The sequence below is a fragment of the Cicer arietinum genome, chromosome 1 (genome assembly GCF_000331145.2).
Source record: "Cicer arietinum cultivar CDC Frontier isolate Library 1 chromosome 1, Cicar.CDCFrontier_v2.0, whole genome shotgun sequence".
NCBI lineage: Eukaryota > Viridiplantae > Streptophyta > Magnoliopsida > Fabales > Fabaceae > Cicer > Cicer arietinum.
The window spans coordinates 14,531,988-14,555,513 of NC_021160.2; the positions used below are offsets into that span (position 1 = coordinate 14,531,988).

The 23,526-nt window shown below is 29.2% G+C and overlaps 2 protein-coding genes across 4 annotated transcripts; one reads left to right on the forward strand and one right to left on the reverse strand.

Annotated features, from left to right (window-relative positions):
* Positions 1-6,982: 6,982 nt before the first annotated feature.
* Positions 6,983-12,615, forward strand: LOC101506037 (putative transcription factor bHLH041). Of its 2 annotated transcripts, none has more exons than XM_073367001.1 (8): positions 6,983-6,996; positions 7,550-7,672; positions 7,887-7,992; positions 8,106-8,120; positions 8,223-8,285; positions 8,784-9,455; positions 10,171-10,587; positions 12,403-12,615. In XM_073367001.1, the coding sequence occupies exons 5-8, from the start codon at positions 8,235-8,237 to the stop codon at positions 12,487-12,489; spliced, it is 1,227 nt and encodes a 408-aa protein (XP_073223102.1). In that variant the 5' UTR covers positions 6,983-6,996; positions 7,550-7,672; positions 7,887-7,992; positions 8,106-8,120; positions 8,223-8,234; the 3' UTR covers positions 12,490-12,615. The 2 variants fall into 2 exon arrangements, with proteins under 2 accessions (XP_073223102.1, XP_004488061.1); XM_004488004.4 differs by lacking the exon at positions 6,983-6,996 and adding an exon at positions 7,055-7,441.
* A 2,475-nt stretch (positions 12,616-15,090) lies between these two features.
* Positions 15,091-22,298, reverse strand: LOC101506562 (DNA repair protein recA homolog 3, mitochondrial-like). Of its 2 annotated transcripts, none has more exons than XM_004488005.4 (8): positions 22,076-22,298; positions 21,913-21,976; positions 21,025-21,242; positions 20,487-20,574; positions 19,306-19,478; positions 18,908-19,054; positions 17,779-17,913; positions 15,091-15,995 (listed from the first exon to the last, which is right to left on the reverse strand). In XM_004488005.4, exons 1-8 carry the CDS (start codon positions 22,145-22,147, stop codon positions 15,603-15,605), a joined length of 1,290 nt encoding a protein of 429 aa, XP_004488062.1. In that variant the 5' UTR covers positions 22,148-22,298; the 3' UTR covers positions 15,091-15,602. The 2 variants fall into 2 exon arrangements, with proteins under 2 accessions (XP_004488062.1, XP_073223479.1); XM_073367378.1 differs by having other exon boundaries at positions 15,458-15,995; positions 19,300-19,478.
* Positions 22,299-23,526: the final 1,228 nt, after the last annotated feature.

Genomic DNA, 23,526 nt, shown 5'->3' on the forward strand with positions numbered 1-23,526 from the left:
GATACTGAAAATCAATTGGCTGATATTTTTACCAAACCTCTCCAGGAGGATCGGTTCAAAAATATCTTGGAGGAACTCTCCATCATTAATTTATCCAAAGTTTTTTAATTTTTTAATTGTGAATATAATTGTTTTATTTTTTAATTTTTGCTTATTAGTCAAAGTATTCTTAAGAGAAGGTCAAATCTGATCTTTTAAATAAGCCTAAGAATCAGAGGATATGTAAACCAACAGAAAACACAATGTCTTTTTTGGTGAAACTTCCTCTTGTCACATCAGACAAGGCATGTGCATGTCTCACGTTTCCATTGGTCTGCTTGGTGGCACGGCTCCCATGTCTCCCATCTTGCATTTAATGCACAGACTACCATCAATGACATTTACCGTGTTTCCCATTATCTATCCTAGCTATCATCATGACACTACCATCAAACTCTAACCTCCTTCCTCCTTTAACGATTATTTTTAAAAATTCTAACCTCCCACTACTTAAACTTTTTGTATTCCTCTTGCATCAATTTCAAAACTTTCAAAAAACCAACATCCTTCTTAAACAATTCTATTTTTTCATATCCTATTCAAATGGTTCGCACAAAACACATTGCCAAGCGTAAAATTTCCTCTCTTGATCCAAAAAATAGTTTTAACAATTATTCAAGCACTGAGTCTGATGATCAAGGAGTAGATCACGTTGTACCCTCTCCTCCTCATGTACCTTCAAACCAAATTAATCCTCCTCAGCAAACTGAAAAAATTACTTCTACACATCCCTCTCCAAAATACAAAAAGGTCTAGAACTCCATCAATTAAAAAGAGTCAACCTCCTTCCAAAAAATCACGTTCATCTTCTTCCAAAACAGCTTATACCGTCCCTTTATTTGATTCTCCAGTTTTGGAGACAAATTATTTTTCCAAATGACAAAATAAATCTGAAGTCAATGGAAAGCTCATTGACCTTGATGACTTGAAACAAGGTGGTTTCAATGTGGAAGAAGTTTTTGATCAGTTAGGATGGACTTTTTTCTTTTGCATAAATGAACCCCAATACCCACGCCTCGTGAAAGCCTTCTACTCTGCTTGTAATGGTTCTAAAGGAAGTTTCGGTTTTAGCTTCATATCAAAAGAGTTCACTTGGAAGTCAACTCCACCACTTTGTGCCAAATCCTTGACATTCATGATGCAGGGGCTTACTATTTTTCTGAAACTTAGTATGCACAATATCAAATCACTCGATCCTCTGTCATCCAAAATATTTTGATAAATCCCCCTAAACCTCTCGTTGCTACTAACCTACTCCCTCTACGTCATATCCTTCATAATATTTGTGTGCACTCTATAGTGCCAAGGGAATAAAGTTTTGAAAAGGTCATCGATCTTGACATTTTGCTTATCCATCATCTAATGACTGGAACACCCCTCCATCTGGGAAATATAATTTTTAGGTCGATCAGCTCTATAGTGTCAAGGGAATGTTGTTGTCTTAGGTCGATCAACTCCTTATGGGATGATCTTGACCAAAGTTTTTAAATTTTTCAACATTCCTCTTAATGATGAACAATATGTTCAGTTCAACAATTCCTTCTCCATGAAAAATGTCAAACAAATGAGACTTGATCTTCCTGAACAAACTCCAACTACAAGAGCCCCCATTCACGAAAAGTCATCATCGACCTCACCACCAGCTTCAAAGAAAAAGAAGACTTCTTGTTCTCCATCTGCAAATCCACAACCTGAACCTACCATGGATCAACCTCCTCAAAAAATTATTGTTTCTCCACCATCTATTTCTACTAGTCACACTCTCACTCCTTCGTCTGACTCCATTATTCCTCAATCTCCATTACTCAACAAAATTCCCTCAACTCATGATGCTGCTCTTTCAGTTGAGGATGCCTTTGAAGAAGATCCTCTACCACGTACAGAGGATGGTGAAGACCTATACTTTGATCTGAATATATCTTTTGACCAACCATCTTCAAAGAGCCCTCTTGAGAACGTGCCTGCGGAAATATCCTCCAATCTTACTCAAGTAAGTTTGAACTCTGCTCCTATTTCTCTAAAAAATTCATCATTTAATTTTGTCCCATTATTAGAAAAACAGTCCCAACCTCTTCTAGAGGTTCCTGAGAATTTTAGCTCTTTTGATTCCTTCTTGGCTACAACATTTGATAATTCTTAAAAAATAAGGCTAGAAGCTCGCACAACAAAAGTGCGAGTGTAAATGATGGACCCCGAGTATCAAGGCCCAACAAGAGATCAATAGGAAAATAGAACAACAAGTAATTAAAGCTACTAACGATCATTCGGAAGGATCAAAAGAAATTGCTTGCCAATTTCTCTCACTTCCAAAACACCATTGCTCAGTTTGGCCTCATTCTTGAATGGGTCACCAAATATTTGGTTCCTTCTATTGTTGTTGATGATCGTCCTCCTGTGCTACCAGCCCAGCCATTCTATGTTCCTTACTCTTGATCCTCATCATCATCTAAAGATTCATCCTCCTCCGCATAACTCTACTTTGTTTAACTACTTTTTGTTGTTGACTTCATTCAGGGGGAGTCAGATTATGTGAAACTTTTTGTCATATATTTTGAAGTTGTTAATGTTTTGTTATTATGTTTAAGTTGTTGGAACATTTGAATCTTTTATGTCTTAGTTCAATGATAGTTCTATTCCCCTCAATATTGCATAATCTCAAAATTGCTTTTAATTTGAATGTTAAAAAGGGAAAAAAAATTCAAAAATATTACTTGTATAATTGAAGGGGAGTTCAATTATTTCTTCCTTACGTATTACCAAATATCATAATCTAAATAATTTTGTCATTATCAAAAAGGGAGAGATTGTTGAGACAAAATCTCTCTCAAATGGTTTTAATGATAACAAAATTATTTAAAAAATTATGATTGTGGTTAATGACTAATCTGTGTTTTTGAGTAATTCATATAAGAAAACATGTTATTAATCATTAAGACAAAAATGAGAAAAATCTGATTCAAATCTAGAGGATTGGAATTTGTGAGGATGACATCGCAAGATGATGAAACTTCAAAACTGCAGAATACTCATCATCACCAAAATAAATGTTTTTTATTCATTAAGAGAAGACAAAACAATATTAAAGAATGAATAAATAAAGCATTTAAAATAAAGAAGTCAGAAGGCAAAAGAATAGGTACGAGGACGGATTATACTAGGATGGGTCTATGGTCAACATGTTTGAAAGCAACCCAACATCATTGAAAGCGACCCAACATATCTCTATCACATGTTGAAAACGACCCAACATTAACCTACAAAAAGGCAGTAGCTAAAAGGACAAATATGTAGCATGTCTTAAAGAAAGGGAAAAGAAAAGGACATCACATGTCCAAGTTCCTAGGAATTCTGAACCTCATGCAGGAAGATGGACTGAACCAGTCCAAGGACAACTGGATGGCAATCCTGTAAATATGAGGAAAGACCTTGGACTTTTTGATTGAAGACCCCAATGGTTATAAAACATTTACCACTTGGAAAGGTCATCCCAAAGTCTCTATAAAAGGCAGTATGCTCTTCATCATCAAGAACACAACAATATTGCATAAAAAGATCAAGTATCTTAAAGCTATCAAGAGCAATTTTCATCCTCTCTTTATACTTTCTATAATCCTACACTAGATCTTTGAAATATCTTTTTAGAAAGTGTTTAAGTAAAGAGAAACAATCATACTCATATCACTTTGTAATTTCCACGGGAGTTACACTTGGAAATAGTTGAAACTTGTAAGAAACAAGATTGTAAGCTTGGTGAGGCTATATAATACACAAAGTGTAATCAACCTCTTTGAGAGGTTAATCAGTTTAATCATTAGTAAAATCTCACAAGCGTGTGAAGACTGGACGTAGCCTTCATTGGGTGAACCAGTATATAAGTTGTTGTGTCATTCTCTATATTTTCTCTTTCTTTTACTCAGCTCAAATTCAAAGGTTTAAATTACCATCTTCGGGTTCGCATCCTCTCAGAGAGGATAGATTTTCAAAGCACGTGAAAAACCTTTTTAAACAGCAAAATCCTTATTCAACCTCCCTTCTTGTGATATTTTAGCTACAACAATTTTGTCTTTTCAATAATATACCCATGTTTATATAAACATTTTATCAAATGAAATTCATTTTTTAATAAAAAGTTTAATTGAAGTTTAAATCCATCTATTATTATCAATTCACGAAATTGGTAATCTTTTTTAAAAATCGACAATTGAAGTTTAAATCCATCTATTATTATCAATTCATGTTTAAATGCATTAATTATTCATACGTCATTAATTAAATTAAAAATATGAAAAAAATTCAAAGTTGAAATCTAAGTTTTTACGGCGTTTTATTCTAATTTCATGGGTGTTAATCATTCTATATCATCGTCTCATATGTCACATTATTTAAAACATCACATTTATCATTTTTTAAATTAAAAAATTAGAGAAATGAACCAAAACTGTCAACTTTTAAAATAGAAAGAATAATTTTATAAATTAATAAAAATACATAAACTAAAACTACAATTAAACTTTAATAAAATCAAGACAATTAATCATTTTCAACTCAAATAACCACTTATAATAAGACGAAGGAAATATCTAAATTATTTGTCAATCGTGTAGTTCCAATTATTAACTATGAAATTAGAGTCAAGGTTTACCAAATATAAATAGAATTATTAAAATACATATAGGTTGATCTACCATGCTCTTAACACAGTTCGGTTGACTAATAATTGATGAAATCAAGTAGTCATTATTTATGTTGTAAAGTATTTTTGCAGTATGCCCTATTTTGTATATATACTCCATGTTGTTCGTAATGAAGAGAACGTCATGCAATAAAAGATAAGATAATTAATGTATTTAGGTTAAATTTTAAGTTATATATATTTACTTGGTTGATTTTTTATTTATTTATATATTTGATTTACTTTTTCAACTTTTATATATACCATTTATTGAAATTGAGCAGTTCAATTGATTTAAACTAAAGATCAAAAAAAAAGTAAGCGTAGAAAGTGGAGATTCAAACTTTGATGAATGATAAAATATGAATATAATATATTAAGATACTAACATTTACCTATCTAATATATATAGAGGTTTAATAAATAAAAAAATTTAATGAACATTTTGGAGTTTAGAGCTTTACTGATAATTCTATCCATAATTAATAAAAAATAGAAAAGATATTATTGATACAATAATTTTTTATTTTTTGTATTTTATTATTTTTGTGTGCTTAAATTCAAAATATTTATATTTGTGTCTATACAAATTTTTCTCTTTATCTCATTTTAATTTTATGCTCAAAATAAAAGATATACGATAAAAGATGGTAACGTAAAATAACTTAATTTGAATAGACATTGGAACATTAAACAAGTGAATAAAGATACGAAGTCTAACGTATATGGAGAAAATTTCATTAATAGGAGAATTTGATCTATGCTAGTAATAAGTTATTCTTTGTATGTTTTGGAAATTGGGTTTTAGAGGAGTTTAAAGGGGAGTAGTTTAGAGGGTTAAGTTTATATTTTGTTATATTTGAGATTATTTTTTTTTTGAAAGAATAACATGATAAATAATCATGTAACATCTCACTTTCACTTAAGTTATTTTATGAAATATTTTGTAGATTCCTTAATTTGAAAAAGAATAACTCCCTTCTCTTTCAAAATGTAATTTTCAAACACACCTAAAAATAGGTAATTCATGGATGGTAAATTGGGCCGACTTATTTGGTTTAGCACACTCCATGATTAATCCATCAAAAAAGGGAGCGGGACAAGCTAACTTAGGTTATCTAGTATAAAGTATCACCCTCTTCTATTCCGTGGTGGGTTGACATAATATAATTATAATAGCAATGATATAATTAGTGTATTATAATTGTTCTTATGTTTATGTCAATGATATTACATAAATATAAATTTTAACATTTTTAGTGACAAATATTTGTCTCATGTATGTTTTTTATAATCAATTATAATTAGTATTATTCTTTTTTTATTTAGAAGATATGAAAAAATATAAAATTTAACTAATAATTAATAAAAAAATATTTATTTGTGTATAAATTATATATATCAACTGCTTTTTTAGAAACTTATTTTCAATAATGAAAACTATTTAATTAAATTTAACAACAATAGTTAAACTTATAATAAGTAAATTTATATTATGTAATTTGAATGAAAAAAATATATATGTAACAAACTATCAAAAAATAAATTTATCAACAAAATAATATAAGTAAATTATTAATTAATTAATAATAATATTTCAAAATAGAACACTTCATACATAATTAGCTTTTTAGTTTGGATTCGATAAACGTAATCGGTTAATTTGAGTCTTTTAGTTTAGTTTAATTAATAAAAAAAATTGAAGAAAAAAATCAACTAAAATTATATTTTGTTATAAAAATAATAATAATAATAATAATAATAATAATAATAATAATAATAATAATAATAATAATAATTTTTGTATTTGGCCCAGACCCAACTTAGATGGTAAAGTAAACAGTTAACCTGACAAGTTCGACACATTTTGCCTTAAAGGAGAATTTATTTAACACATACATCAAATTAAGAAAAGAAAAATGTTTAAAAATTTAAAAATTGGAGAGGGAAAAGTGGGAATTTTTAAAAGGCAAATGCAACAAGCAAAGGGTCTAATTAAGGGAAAGAACACCGTTCCTTCCATCCTTTGACTAAATTTCAAACCTTTCAAGCTTTGACTTTTTGACTCACTACTTTTCCAACCTTCTCCTCTCTTTCTATTTGGCTGCTTCCTTATTCTCTACTTTTCTTCATCTCTTTTTTTTCACTTTCCATTCTTAATTTTAAACCTTCTCTACTCTCACTCTCCTTAATATTGTTCATATATACACACCTTTCAATCTCTAACTTCCCAAAAAAACAACAACACACATTTTGTTTCTTGATCCCTCGACTTCATTATTAAGGTGGCCCTACTTTTCTCATTTATTCATATCTTATATGTCAACTTATATTTTTCTTCTTAGTGGGATCACCCACTTCTTTAGTACTTTTCAAATTCTTTCCTTTCACACAAATTATAAATATTTTGATTTTTCAATACCAAAAATATTTTTTAACTAGCTCTATAGAGTTATTTAATTAGGACTACTACTAACAACATGTTTCTTAATTTTCTTCCATTTCATGGCAATAAATTCAAATGAAATAGTAATATAGAAACATAACACATATATATACTCTGTCTCATCAAATATATAATGCAAAAGCATTAACATAAAGTTTCATTAACCTTATGGAAGGTGTATTTTCCCTTCCTATAGCAATCAGAACAGATTTTATCCATTCTCTAATGCAATCTCTTGGATGCTCTTACATTTGTCTTTGGACATATGATACCATATTCCCAAAGTATATTATTAATTTATGCATACACCTACCTACATTATTATATTCCAATGTATTTTATATATTGTAACATAATTCTAATGGTTGGTGATTGTGTTTTTTTGGGAATAGTCGTTTGTCCTTCTTGGATGGTACCTACAATGTAATAAACAATCAACCAAGCTCTTCTTTAGGAAGTGTAGCACAACATCTTTTTAATCAATACAAGATCTTATCATTTGATGTCAATGATGAGTAAGTATATTGTAATTAAATTTATATGCTTTAATTTCTTCTTGTTTTTCTTCTTCTATCTTATATATATTCTAAGAAAAGTCATTGTTAGATAACAAGTGATAGAATTTCACACATTTGTTTTTCACTATTTTTTTATTAGATTCGTGCAATAGCGCGAAATCTTTAGGAATTTATTCATAAAAATATATTATCATTTGTTGGTTTTCTTTAGCCGTGTTCCTGGACTTGCTTTTCGGAATCAATGTCCTTACTTGGAGTTGCAACAATTAGAACTTCTAACATTGTCATCAAAAGAAATACAAACACAATTTTATCAGGTTAATTATTGTTGCCCTAATGAAACAAAATTTACCTCAAAGTATCTAAATTTGTACATATTAAGCTTATATGTATGTTTCTAATTAAGTTAAAATGTTCTTGTTTTTTACAGGAAGCAAGGATTAAGGTTTGTTTGTTATCCAAGAAACAGCTGAAAATTCTATGTATTCGTTTTTTTGAGCTTATGATGAGCCAAAATCCTTACAATTCTACATGTTATTCATCTCAGAGTGCTGTTTTCATGGGGTGCAACAAAGGAGAAATTGAGCTGGGTTTCTTAGATATGTCTCAAGTAAGCAACTATATATAGATCTTCTTGGAGCTCTATGAATTTTCTACTGCAAGTTATTTCTTTTTATATAGTTAAGCAACAAATATTTTCTTTTTGTAACCATCTTATTGGTACAAAATAATTAATCTCTCTTGATATTCATTTCTAGTTCAGTCTCTCGCCCAATTACATTATTTTCATTTATAAAACTCGAATGTAAAACTTTACTTAATTGTTCTAAATCTAGTGCCGCTTTTAATATCAATTTATTTAATTAAAAAATTTATTTCTTCATCAAATTGGTCTGGTTCAGTAAAACTGTCGAGTGCCAATTTTCATTGGATTTGGCCAATTCACACTGGTTAAGAGCATGACTGATCCAATAAATTACTCAAATCAGTCACCATCGATTTCAATCAGATGGGTCAAACCGTCTCTTTTTAAAACACTATATTCAATTTCATTCCATTATACAATAATAAAGTTTTAATTTAAAACAATATTATTTTTGGTGAACAGGTTGATATTCAAACAGCACTTAGGGGTTTATTTCCTGAAGATTTTTCTAGACAACAACAACAACAAATCGATCATCAAAATAATCCACTTTCATCATCTTCATCTTCAATGAGATCACTATCAACAGGTAGTCCTGAATATTCATCACTAATATTCAACAACATTAATCCAGGAACATCTTCACCTAGTTTTCCTGAAAATACCCTTCCACCAATGAGACCAATTTCAAACACACCCCTTCAACTTCAACTTCAACTCCAACATCAACAATTGACTCATCAAATCACACAAACACAATTCCCTACAACAACACAAATTGATCATGAAACAATTATGAGAGCAATTCACAATGTTCTAACTTTACCTTCTCATCATCAAAATGAACAAAATAATTGGCCTTATGGAATGCATTTAGAAGCTAGTGGATTTGGAAGATATAGAGGTGGTGATAGAAGTCCTAATATAGGATCAAATTTTAGAAGACAAAGTTTGATGAAGAGATCATTTGCATTCTTTAGAAGTTTGAATTTTATAAGATTGAGAGAAAGAAATCAAGCAGCGACTCGTCCTTCTAATAACCAACTTCATCATATGATTTCGGAGCGAAGAAGGCGCGAAAAGCTTAATGATAATTTCCATGCACTTAGGACTTTACTACCTCAAGGAACTAAGGTACAAATTCATAAATTCGAGTTGTTTTACAAGCAAAATGAACTCTATGACAACGAAACGTCTAAGGTTTTTTTTATGTCTCTGCAATTGCATTCACATCGATCAAATTGTTTTTTGCGCAAAATATGATATAATTATATCTATGCAATTGCATACACATCGATCATACTGTTTTTTGCGCAAAATATGAAATAATTATGTGTCTGCAATTGCTTTCACATCGATCATACTGTTTTTTGTGCAAAATATAATATAATTATGTTTCTATAATTGCATTCACATCGATCATTGTTTTTCGTGCAAAATATGATATATAATGAGAGAATATACAAAATGACTACTAATGCAATTAAAATTGTGATCGCATAAGTCGTAGTTGATCACAAATTTTCTTAATATCAAAGATCACACTATATATCACCATACAATTTTCTTTTAAAATTTTGATAGAAAATATATGACTTCACGCCTTTCTGTTAATTAAATGATCTTAATATAAATGAAGATATTGGTCGTGTTGTTTTGTTTAATTTTTTATTAAAATTTAAATTAGTGATTAAAATTTAGAGGAAAAATATGAAATATGTCAATTTTTTTATTGAAAAAATTAATAATGGATTTTATTTTTTCTGTCTCTGATTTTCCGTCATCAATTTTTTTTATATTGTTTATTCCAAATTAATTAATGTATGAATATTGAACATGTTTTAATCAGAAAGACAAAGCTTCCATTCTTATAACTGCAAAGGAGACATTAAGGTCATTGATGGCTGAAATAGATAAATTAAGCAAAAGAAATAAGGATTTAATGTCACAATTACAAGCCAAAGAATTATCAACTACAACAACTCAAGAAATTACCAAAGCTAGCAATTTCTCATCAAATGAAAGATTAAATGTGAGAGTATTGCATGTACCGGAATCAAGCACATCATCATTAGAAAATCAACCTATGGTGGACTTGCAAGTGAATGTGATGGGACAAATTTCTCAAGTTGATATTTTGATTAGATTATTGGAATTCTTAAAACAAGTTCAACATGTCAACTTGGTTTCAATTGATGCAACAAACACAAATAATGCACAAGTTAATTCCATTCATCAATTAACCTTCAGGCTAATGATTACTCAGGTATATATGTCTATATATTATCTACAAACAATTTATTTTATTTTCTCTCTTAATATACAATAATTTAAAATTCTTATCATTTTAACTTCTATTTATTTAAATTTTTTGTTGTAATTTTTTCTTTATTACTAAATACTCCAACTTCCAAAGAAAATGCAAGGAGGATATAGTAAAGTACTAAATCAGTCCCATATTTTCAGAGCATATGCAAGACATTATTAATAAATTAAAAAAGAAAAACTTTATTTACATAACATGCAGAACATGATTAACCAAAAGAAAACTTCATTTATATAATAATGTAAGTATTTGTAGGTTATCAAACTTTTCAAAAGGGGTGGCTGCTTGATAAGTCTTTAGTTTGATAATTGATATGCACTATGATTGTATAATTGATACAACAAATCACATAATTAGGTTTGGAGAAAAATGGCTATAAAAATTCGTAGAATTACGACCTAGGAACACTTTGATATATATTAATTTTTTCATATATAGTATACAACTTTATATTATATGGTTATAAGGAAGGAGCTTAGTAGATGCATTTGTGTAAGGTGGCTTGGTGTGCTAAATTTGTCACCTTCGGAAGATGTCACAAAAAGTTAATTCTATTTTGGCAGCCACCGAAATGAGTCAGCATAGATATCATCATCATAATTTTTATTATAAAGTTGCGAAATAAAAGAATAAATATGCAAAAAACTCAAACTAGGTGGCTTTTTAGTGTTTAGTTAATTTATTTATAATTAGACAAATAAATACCGCCATATTAGAATACGTTATTTGAGTTCCTCAATTTAGTTGTTTACTTCAAAATTCGAATAGTCAATACAAATTGAATAAAAAAATTACTGATATATTCTTCCTAATTTTTTAGGTGCATCAAAGTAATTTTTATTTCAATAATATTAGTTAAAATATATAAATATTAAAATATAAAATATATTTAATTAAAGATATTTAAATAAAAAGTTTACAATTGTCCGCTTGATAAAAGATTTGAGTTATATAGCATACGGTATTTGAGATTATTTTTAATTTTATCTAGTATTAAGAGTTAATTATTCTAATAATAATTTAAATTAAAATATGATATAAACATCTTGGAATTTATAAAAATGTGATTATTCTTCTAAACTGGATGACAAAATTTTGTTTGAAAATTTGGATTAAGATCAAATTATATATTATTGAGTTATTTGAAGATTTTTTTTTAATGTATGCATGTCTTCTAGAATAATATTAATTATTCATTCAACTTTTGTATTTTATAAAAAAAGTTTTTTTTTAATTGAAATTGTTAAAATTTTACTTGAAATCTACTAATTCACATGATAAATTAAATAGTATTGTTTTAATTTCTATCTATTATTGAAAATAATTTTTTGAAAATCTTAATTACAGTTGAATTATTAATAATCTTGAATATAAATAAAAAAATATTTAAATAATTATAAATACATTATGTTTTATTCGTCCAACACAACTAAAATCTAAGGACCAGTCCTGCTTCCTATCGACAACCTTTGACAAAATATTTATATATTCAAATTGAATTTTATACCCTATCAAGAAAAATAATCCTCAACATTTATATAATTTTATATATTTAATGCATCAAAATTATTCTTTCCATGCAAAATGATTTTGGCTATCAATGTTTCTTTTGTCATCGAAAAATATCAACATCACATTTTACTTTTGAAAACTACACCCACAAAAAACATAAAGTCACATCTAATAAAATCTTCATTAGGTAAGAGAAAAAAAATAACTTTTGGGAAAAATACTTAGTTATGGTGGTTGATGCAGGGAAGTGAATGGGACGAGGGTGCCTTCCAGGAAGCAGTGAGAAGAGTAGTTGCTGACTTTATACAATATGTGGACCAAAATCTATGATCAACTCAAATCACATGTTGTTATAATTTTTTTTTGTCAAATTGTTATATAATCTTTACTTATATATATTATGCACCAGTCAAAAAAATTATATATATTATGCGGCGGCAGCAAATTAATCGTTAATGTTATGTCTAAGCCAATTCACTGCCCACCATGTATTACTTCTGATTAATTTTTTTGATTAAGTGTGATATATTTTTTTATATAATTAAATCTGTTGTTTGTACTAAAAAAGATCGTTTTAATTTTTGTGGTTGTGTACGTTTTAGTTAGTTCTAATTTTAAATGTTTTATTTTTTTTTCTCAGTTTACTAAAAATTAAATCAACATGCTTTTATGGTAACGGTTTTTTTTATAAATTGGCAATGGCTTTTTTGAAATGCTTCTGTGGTCTAACGGTTATTCATAAGAGTGTTTTGTTAAATAAGAAATCATACATAGTAGATTAAAATAATTTTTTAAAATATTTGTAAAGTTTAATTCAAGTGATAAATATAATATTATTAAGATGGATATCATAATTTTGAGTTTAAATATAATACTTTTGAATGTAAGTTTTTTTTACTATTCTATCTCTTAAAAAAAATTAATCATTTAGATAGAATAGTTCACGAAGGTGCAGTCAAGTTGGGACGTTAAAAGAATTTAAGAAAAAAGGTGTAGAATCTTTAGTATAAAAATCTCATAATTTGTCTAAAAGTTTGTAATATGATTTGCATCTTTGTTCGAATGGGATTTTGAGTACTTAAGAGTTAAAACTTCCTCTCATATATGTGATGGTTTCGAATTCAAACTCCAAACTTTGTAGCCGTGTTGAATAGACAACCAATCATCCTCTCATATGTGAATAGAGTGACCATCTCTCACTCGCCATAGCCCAACTTTATCAATCACTTCACCACAAGCTTGTAAAATACTTCTCTAGGTATTACTTCCAATCTATAAGTGACATCTAACATGTATGTATTTGATCATTAGGGTAGGCACTTATACAAGGTATCATACTCCTTCTCTTCTTGTACTAATAGAAAGTACGGCAATTCGATAAATAAGCCATAACATTACAAAGTTAAAAACATTTTATATGCTTTAAATTGTTATTTTTTTTTTTTATAAAACAATAACATTATTAACTTTTTAATTATTGCATTGTTCATTTTTTCAAAAAATTTGGAATTTACAAAAAAATAATTATTTTATAAATGTTATTTCTATTTTTATGATAGATAAAAATAGAAATAATAAAAGTTGGATAGTCATGACTTTTCATGAAATGATATGTATTTACCGTTTACTATAAATATTAATTATAGTCTCCCATAACATGATAATAATACTTTTCATCCTATTAGTGGAGATAGTAAGACAAACTTAAAAGAATATATAATAGAGATGTCACTATTCATTACTTAGAACATCATTTTTATTAAAACTTTATAAATTTTTCATATACCCTTATGCATTCATCATATTAAATTGACATAGAATTATAGTAGAATAATTTTATATTTGAAAACATGTTTCATGTTAATGTTTATTTAATTCATATGATATTAAATAATTAAAAATATGTTAAATAGAAATTTTGAAGATGACTTAACAAATATGTTATAAGAAAATCAATCACCCCTAATACCAAACTCATTTTCCCGTAATAGAGGTAAGGATATTTATGAACTCATTTTTCCGTAATAGAGGTAAGTATATTTATGGATACGAATAAATATGTAAAGTCGTTCATTCAAATCAATTTAACTTATATTTTAACATGTTTAATCTGAATTAATTAATTTAAATCTAATAATATTCAGTTTGAGTAGCTAATTTAATATTTTAAATTCACAAATCCAATTATTTTAAATATTGAATTATATAATTTTATTTTTGAGTGGTTAGAAGTATTTAAACAAACTTACTCATAATCGAATATGTATGTTATTACAAACTATAATGAATATTTATTGATAATATAAGCCATAATGTTACAAATTTAATAACATTTTATATGCTCTAAATTATTATTTTTTATAAAACAATAACATTATTAAATTATCGACTATTGCATTGTTCATTATTTTTAAATTTTTGGAATTTACAGAAAATAATTATTTCATTTTTTTTGTAAATGTCTAAATGTTTTTGATAAAAAATAATACCAATATAAAGAAAACAATTTCAATAAAAACTTTATAGAAAATAAATGATTTATATGATACTTTTACACAGTTTTGACAAAATAAAATGTGTTTTTATTAATATTTAAATCAGATTTTCACCAAAAAAATATTTGAATCACATTACAAAAAAAAAAGTTTTTTATTGTAACTTCATTATATTATCTATAGTTTTACCCATTCACTAATTTACATTTTGAATAAGTACTCAAAAGTATCAATTATTCACAAGTTAACTTATCTAAAATCAACTTTTTCACACTTTAATTTATAAGACAATCTCATTTTTTAGATACAAGTTCTTCCATAAAGCTTATCTTAAAACAACAGGCAATGAAATGGTTGAATATTTTATTTATCTATTCTTCGTATTTTACTATAATCCAAAATTGAAATCAAAATTTCAAAATTGATCCATCCCATATATCACAAATAATGCACTTCTTGTTCATATGATCATCACCCATAAATAATAAAATTATCATCCTGCCAAACAAGGAGTTAGACGCAAGAGCACCACATCTAGCAGATTGAGAAACATATGCACCAATACTATTATACAATTTGTGGATTAATATCTTTATAAATAACTCTTGACTACATAACTAACGCTTGATTCCTAACTAGATAGTCACAAAACTTGATTCCTCAGCCACAAAACATTGAAATGCCACATGACTCATTGCCATCATATAAAATTACCAAAAAAATCCACAATTTACAAAGGCAATGATGCCAGTAGAAATGATGCCAGTAGAAAATCGAAACAAGAAGCATAGGAAGCGCCAGTTGCATTTTAGAGCCACCTTCATTTGAATGCATAATAACTTGTGATCAATTCCTCAATTTAAACATAACGCATAATAGTTACTTTGATCGAAGACTACTTTCACCCTTAGGAGTGCAATGAAAACTTCTTTCAAGTTATGCGTTGATTCAAGCTTCTACAACAGCAACGGCTTCTTCATCAGTAGAATCAGGGGATAAAGTTTCTTCCATAACATCTCCATCCATCGCCTGCGCTTCTGGAACTGTTTCCGCATCAGCAATGTCAGCGTTGAGAAGCTTTTCTCTAAGCTTTGTTGTTAATTCTTGTAAGCCACCGCTGTTGGCCAGGAAGTTTTTTAGTGCATCCTTGCCATGGAAATTCCGGCCATTATATTCGTAAAACGAACCACTCTTTTTTACGAGTTTGTGTTTTATGCTCAACTCTATAACCTCTGCTTCTCTGCTTATTCCCTTGCCAAACTCGAGCTCAAACTGTGCAGTTTTAAATGGAGGGGCATGTTTGTTCTTTACAACCTTGACAAGAACCTGGCTTCCTAAAGTCTGCAGAGTAAAATACTGTTAAGACCCCAAATTTAGAGCAAACTGATAATTGATTGAAAAAGAAATTATTACAGAAAGGAGGACTCAAAATGTATTGGAGGAACAATTTGGAGGGCTTAGATAAAGTTTTCAAATCTTTTTTATCTCTTTATAATAATCTCAAAATTAAAAATATATTAATCACATGCATTCCCACTCCCAAGTAAAATATTTTTCTCTCTTTCTCACTCCTCCTCTTCAAACTCCAAAACGGAGCTTAAAACTATGTTTGGGAGTTGAGTTTTAGAGGGAGAGGAGCTTATTTTCCATTTCTAAATGAAAATAAAACTAGAATGTTTCTTCAATCGATTAAAGGGGTGACTGATTTAGTATATGATCATGTTTGGAACCCAAGAATTGAATTCCTAAGAAATAACACTTTTATTGAGATCTAGGAGAGAAATCTCTCCTCCAAGGATTTCCTCTTAACAATAGAGACTATTCTCTATTCAACAAATGTTTACAATATTCAATGATGATCTCTTCTAACTACATAACCTATTTATACACAATAAGTCCTAACAGATCATTTATCATGTCATTCCTTCAATTTTTTAAAATCTCAAGTATATGTCACTTGCCCCTCCAAAACCCAACTCTGAAACATACCCTAGGGGAAGTAGCAAACTGGGTAGGGAGGGGAAGAAAAGGGAGTAGATTTGGTGTGGAGGGTGTACAATTACATTTGATGGAACTTTATGATCAAATAGTTAAAAATGGTCTTACAGGGTGCACCACCTAGACCACTTGTGCACACCAAAAATCGTCCATATTACATATAAATGATTCTACCACTATAATGGGGCTTATTACCAAAACAGCATATCACATTTATCACCAACATTACAGCTACTTTGAAAGAGTAACTCTTGGATGTAGAATACATTGATAATGAAAAATTAAATAATCTTAATGATAAGCAAGCAAGCAAACTGTTTTAAAAAGCAGTAAACCAGGCTATTACTAAATCAAGAAAACTGCATATCAAATAAAAGTTTGAGGTTATAGTTCTCTATGCAGAAAATGACAAGTACAATAACTCAAAATGACATAACTAAGCTCAAAACCTTGAGAGCCACTCTTCTATAGAATATTTGAAGAATATTTTATAACATCTTGATGTATCTTAAAATATGTCATAAGATTAGTTTCCTATAATCTATATCTGTAACTATCTCTCAATTAGATTGAATAGTTTCCATAATTATTTAATACTCTATTCTCCTACTTACGATTTGGTGCCCTGTATTGGTGGTATAAAGAAGGGTCAGTTTTTAGTCTTTTTACATCAAATCAATCATACTAAACCATAATCATCCTTCCTATGGAAACCCTATGACTTCAACAAAGCTTATATGAAACTGTAGTTATGAATCCCAAATTGTAGCACAGAGCAACCAACCACAAAAATGTTATAACAGAATAGTGGACACAAGAATGTCTGCTATACCAAAAACTTTAGATACAAGATAAATAATTTATATTACGCATGTATAAATGGTTAAAAATAAAAATCTACCCAAAAAATTAAGACATACATTTGTAATTAATTAATAATCAAAAGTTGAACCACACAGTCACCATCTATCTAAGGCATCATCACAGTGGCTGCAAAGAGTGATAAGAACATAGGAATGAAGTTATTTAAAAATACGATGATGGTATTAGTAATAACAAAACAAGACACCTTAGACAAAAATTAGGAGAATGTGAAGAATAAAGTGTGAAGGAGTATGAACTGTACCTCTTCACCCTTCTTGACAAAGCCTATTCTTTTGATATTTAGCCTCACAGAAGCATAGAATTTCAATGCATTACCACCACAAGTAACTTCTGTAGGCCCACCGAATCCCCCAAAAGTAGAAATCTTTGACCTTACCTGGAGAATCATAGACAATTGTTCCCATAATTAGAAGATAAGCTTTCCCCTCAGATAATGTGAATACTTTTAAACTTTTTTTGCCGAATGTGAACATTTTTAATTAATTATACCAGAATTAGAAGATACGTATATTCTTACAAAATATCTAAATAAAAGTAATAAAAAAATGCATGTCAAAAACATCCCTAGGATAAAAAAGCTATCTCAACCAAGCACAACCATGTAGGCCTAGCAGGGTAGGCTCAACCTCCACAAGTTCACATAATTCATAACCCAGCTAATGAAAACTGCCACACCGAAACATCGGAATAGCGTAGTATCACATTATATCAATTTAGAGGTCACTACCGGCAATGAAACCTATTAATAGAGTAGTATCACATCAAATCAGAATAGAGGTCACTACAGCCACACCAAAAGTAAAATCTATCAATAAATTTCATCTTATTTTAGAGGTCATTATCGGCAATGAAATCCATGTTCCTTAATATCCATAAAATCAGTCTGCGGCTAGAAGACGCACTAAATGTATACAGGTTGTGTAGCTTAAGCCTTAAGCTTTTGGTTTCTTATGTCCAAAATTCACAAATTAACTAAATTTTGCACACATGCAACATTAGCTGGATAAAAAAGAAAGAGGGTGAATATTTAGAACATTAAAAAGGAAACAACACAGAGAACAAAGTTATCATCACAATGAGAACAAAGCAAGAGAGAACTAAGGTTTATATCAACACAACAATTTGGTGTAAGTTATAAAACAAACAAATTACTACAGTAGAACTGTTAGGCCTGAATTGATTGAGGGAAGGAAAAGGCTGCTTGACAGTTAGCTCATAGACCAGGATGAAATTAGCAACACCAGACTAACCCTATACAAACTTATGTTTGCAATGGATGCAAATTGCTCAAGAAAAAGTACAAATGATATGCACAATTTGACTACAGGAAAATTTTATGACAGTGCAATCAGGAACTGTTGTTGATATACCTGGTTTATAAAAATCAATATACACTGTGAGAGTGACAAAGAGTGGCACAATTTCCGAAGAGCCTGGCTCATCAGCCTAGCTTGCATCGCCATGTGTGCATCACCCATATCACCATCAAGCTCGCCTTTAGGAACAAGGGCAGCCACCTATAAGTGAAGACATAGCAAAAAAAGTTAAATGCATTAACTCAATTACAAGAAACAAGACACTAATAATGTAATCTATACTGGAAAAAATGTGTCAATATCACATATTTCAGAAAACCGAGTAGTTATCAAACACATCATTCACAGAAAAAAAGTTGCAACAGAATTATTTCATCGCCCACACACACACAAAAAGGAAGTATTAAATTAAACAAAACAACAAAACAAAATAGAGTATTTCATACACTTACGCTGTCAACGACAACTACATCAATTGAACCACTCCGAATTAAGGTATCCACGAGGCTAAGTGCCTGTTCACCACAATCTGGCTGTGAGAGAAGCAAGTTCTCGGTATTTACTCCAATAGACTCTGCAAGTGACTTATCAAGTGCATGCTCAGCATCAATAAAGGCACAGTAGCCTGCAAATACAAACTTACCGTTAAACAGAGATTCTTAAAAAGTTAACCACAATACCAAAAAATACAGGCCTACTTGTCATCATTATTAAACTCATGGAACACAAGCCGAAAAGATTAACATAGCCCCCAAAGATGATTATCGTGTAAAATTCAAATTACATAGAGTAGACAGCCTCTTCCTTCTATATCAAGGAGGAAAAAAGTGAAGTGGGTATATGATAGAAACTGGTAGTCATAACTAGGAAACTGAATTGAATATTGACTTTTATTGAATAATTTTCTGGCTAACAGTGGCCTGAATTTTAGTTACAAAGGGAACTCTGGTTTATACAATTACAATTACAAGAGATAATTTAAAAGAATGTCAAGAATAGATACAACAATTTCCTTTGAGAAATTTGAGAGTCTTGGTCTCTCCCAAGAATTAGAGAGTTTGGTCTCTCCCAATCAATATCCAATCCCAAATAATTGCCTACGGACTTTTCCTTCAGTTTCCCTATTTATTCAATATCTGTCTAATAATATAATTGTTACCTAATACACAACTGCTTCCTATTAACATAATAACTGCCTGATAATATTTACTGTTTAGACTCTAACAATATAACACAGCCTGTCTATGTAACTAACACTGGAAAAGCGATAAACTTTTTATGAATAGATGGCATAGTATTGAAGCATATTGAAAAAGTGAGAAAAAATTTATGAATTAAAACAGAATTTCCAATTCCAAACATTATCAGTCAATAGTATTTTAGAACACGATTTAGTTATTAATCAAAAAGTCATAAAAATAAAAGTCAAAGGCATCCATCTAAACCATACTAAGGAAAGGAGAAAATTATTAGAACAAATGTGAGTGGCTGCATAACAATGATTTCAACATTACCATCATGGTCAGTTTACACAACAGACCAGACAAAACTTGAAATGTTGAATCTATTGTAACCAGAAATATAAGCATTACAATTATCACATATCACATCAAAAGTAGCATATAAAGAATACCTCCTTGCTTCTGTGCCTCTGCAATCACATGCAAAGCAAGAGTTGTTTTCCCAGAAGCCTCTGGACCAAAAATTTCCACAACACGCCCCTACATCACAGTTACATATAATAATAATCAGGGAATAGCTATTGCATATTGAAACAAACGATTGATTTTCTCTTCACTCTTCTTAATATATATGTGCATATATCAAATTATACTTGGAAACAAAAATGCAAGTACCATCTCATAACGAGAATCATATTATGCATAGTAACCTATCAAAACAGACAATCCATCAAGAAGATTAACAAGTGATGGCCATCCAAAACAGTAATAACCACTTTTTTATGGATTAGATAAATTTATATTAAAGTAAATAGCATATACTTCTCCAAAGCAAAAACACGAAAGATTGTGGGAAGAAACTTAACAAACTAAGCCAAAACTGAAAACTTATATCATCAGATAGAGCAACTTATTCACTAGTATATTTAAAAAAAACAAAAAGGTCCAATCTTGGCTCACGTGCCACAAAAGTAAGAGATATGAGGATACCTTTGGAAGACCAAAGATTCCAAGCGCTATATCAAGAGCAAAAGAACCAGTTGACACCACAGGTACATTTTTAGGTGAGACCGAACGACCAAGCCACATGATTGATCCCTTTCCAAACGTAGAGGTGATCTGATCCATGGCTTGTTGAAGGGCTAAATCTTTCTTAGACATGTTCTCTTCACCTGAGTCACTTCCATCTGATTTAGAGCGCCTCTTACCTTCCCGTATATGAAAATGACAAAACACCATCAACTTAAAAACAGTGCAAACTTCGAAAATAACCCAAATTGAAAATGCATAAACACCTAATCCAATGTATATGCTCAACATGACTAAAATGCATAAAACAAAACTAGCAAAATAATAAAGTTCTATTTTTTTGTTCCAGTTAGGTTCACCTAATATTAAAACAGCAACAAGTAACTAACAAATTCTTGATTGAAACACAAAAAAATGAATAAGCATCCCTGCTTCATGTCACAATGTTATCTTAGTCATTAGACCATTAAACTGAAACCATCAAACCACAATGTAATTCATTGCATTCATTTAGCCAACCTAGGAATCGCTAGCACATACATGAACACAACTTAGACACGTGTAGGCACCAGTAATAATTTATGAAGAAGAAAGTGATTGAATGTAACTACAAGTGTCACGGTTGTGTCAATGTTAGACACCGACAAGTATTGTATTCCTGACATGCTTTTAATCTGAAGTGTTGGTATTACATTACATAGAAGCCAAACACTCAATTAAAATTATAATAAAGTTCAGCAACAGAAAAAACTTTTTCTCAATGCAACTATTGAGCTTTTTAAGTTTTAAGTTTCAGACAGAGTGAATCAAAAAACTAAAGAAGGGAAAAACAAGTGAAGTTTGAGAAACCTTTATTAGTTGAAAAGCTGAAAACTTGAGATGTGCCTAATACTCCATTTTTTAAGCAAAAGCGCTGCAAGCAAAAGGGTAAACGAATTACTCATTGTTCATACACTATGTAACCAAATTCAAAATAATAATTAAAAAAAACGGCAAAGTTGTAATGTATTACCGTTGGAAGGTTAGGGCGGAAGAGAGAGCGATTGAGGAGAAAAGCGTTGGCGTTGCGAAGTAGCCTCGCCATTGAAGAAGAAACAGAAATGGAGTGTGAAGCGAAGGAAAGTAGAAGAATGTGTGTTCGTTTCAGTTTTCTTTTCTATTTGATTTGATTGAAGTTGTTGTTGTTGTTGGATGATGGAGCCATGGGAGCAATTTGAGTTTGCAGGGTTTTTAGGGTTTATAAATTTCCCTCCACTTTTTTAATTTACATTCTCGTAGACAGGAGGAGGAAAAACCTTCCAAATTGCTTTTTATTTATTTTACTAAACCTTCCAAATTATTATACCCTTATAATTTGGTGTGTACCTAACCTACTCATACATTTTCTCATTTTTGACAAAATACACCTCTTAAAAATGTTTAAATAAAAATAAAATTTAATTTATATATATAACTATTGTGTAAATTTTGTACACCATCAATTAATTACAATCGTTAAATCATTAATAATATTTAGTTTTTCTATAATTATTATGATTAGTCATGAGTTGTCAAAATGTATAAACTTTTTACATAGAAATTATAAATAAATAAAAAAGAGAGAAAAAATTAGTTATCTACGAAGTAAAGTAGTTTCATACTAATATTTAACAATAATTCTTTATGACATATATATTAACTTTTAATATAAATTTAAAAGTTTTCATGCAAAAAAATATCGTATCTTTAAAGTTTATTTTTTTTAGTAAAAAGAATATTTTTTATTTAAATAAATGATATCTACGTATTCTCTTTTTAGTGTTTTTTTTGTTGTTGTAATTTTATCATTTAAGTGGGGTCTTATTTTATTTGTCAATTTTGTACACATTAATGTTGATTTTACGTCTATTGCAGTGTTATTTGATTTAGATTGAGATATTAGTTTCAACTTTTAATTCAATATATATTAAAGATTTTAGCATCGGCAATATTACAGATCCGAACGCATGGATATTTTAAGCATTTTTAATCTTAGTATATTTATAGGAATTTTGTGGTTTTATAATATTAATCTGGACATTGTGAGTTTGTTCGCATATTCTTTTTTTCGATTTTAACAATTTTAAATTTATTTTATTCTCGATTATGTATTCTACTAATTTAAATGTTTTTTAGTAAAAAAAATTATAGTAGGCAAAATAAATTTAAAACATACCATATATATTAAAAAAAAACTATGTAGATTTTAAAAGACTTTAAATATTTTAATGACTTTAAAGATTTTAAAAGATTATCAATATTTGTAATTTGGATTCAAATCATTTTTATCATAAGAATTTATAGGATTTGAAAAGATTTATATGATTTTAAACAACTCAATGAATTTTAAGCAATCATTGAAAAGAAATAATTACAACATACTCTCTAATACAATATTCTCAATACCAATTTTTTTATTTGTTAAAATTCCAACTATTCCTACAA

Coding starts and splice junctions, on each gene's coding strand:
- LOC101506037 (XM_004488004.4), top strand. CDS start 7,326: ATGGAAGGTGTATTTTCCCTTCCTATAGCAATCAGAACAGATTTTATC. Junction 7,442..7,549: donor TATGATACCATATTCCCAAA/GTATATTATTAA, acceptor TTTTGGGAATAG/TCGTTTGTCCTTCTTGGATG. Junction 8,286..8,783: donor GTTTCTTAGATATGTCTCAA/GTAAGCAACTAT, acceptor TTTGGTGAACAG/GTTGATATTCAAACAGCACT.
- LOC101506562 (XM_073367378.1), bottom strand. CDS start 22,147: ATGGCGAGGCTACTTCGCAACGCCAACGCTTTTCTCCTCAATCGCTCT. Junction 21,243..21,912: donor CAGCTTTTCAACTAATAAAG/GTTTCTCAAACT, acceptor ATATACGGGAAG/GTAAGAGGCGCTCTAAATCA. Junction 20,575..21,024: donor GAATCTTTGGTCTTCCAAAG/GTATCCTCATAT, acceptor ACTGTGATGTAG/GGGCGTGTTGTGGAAATTTT.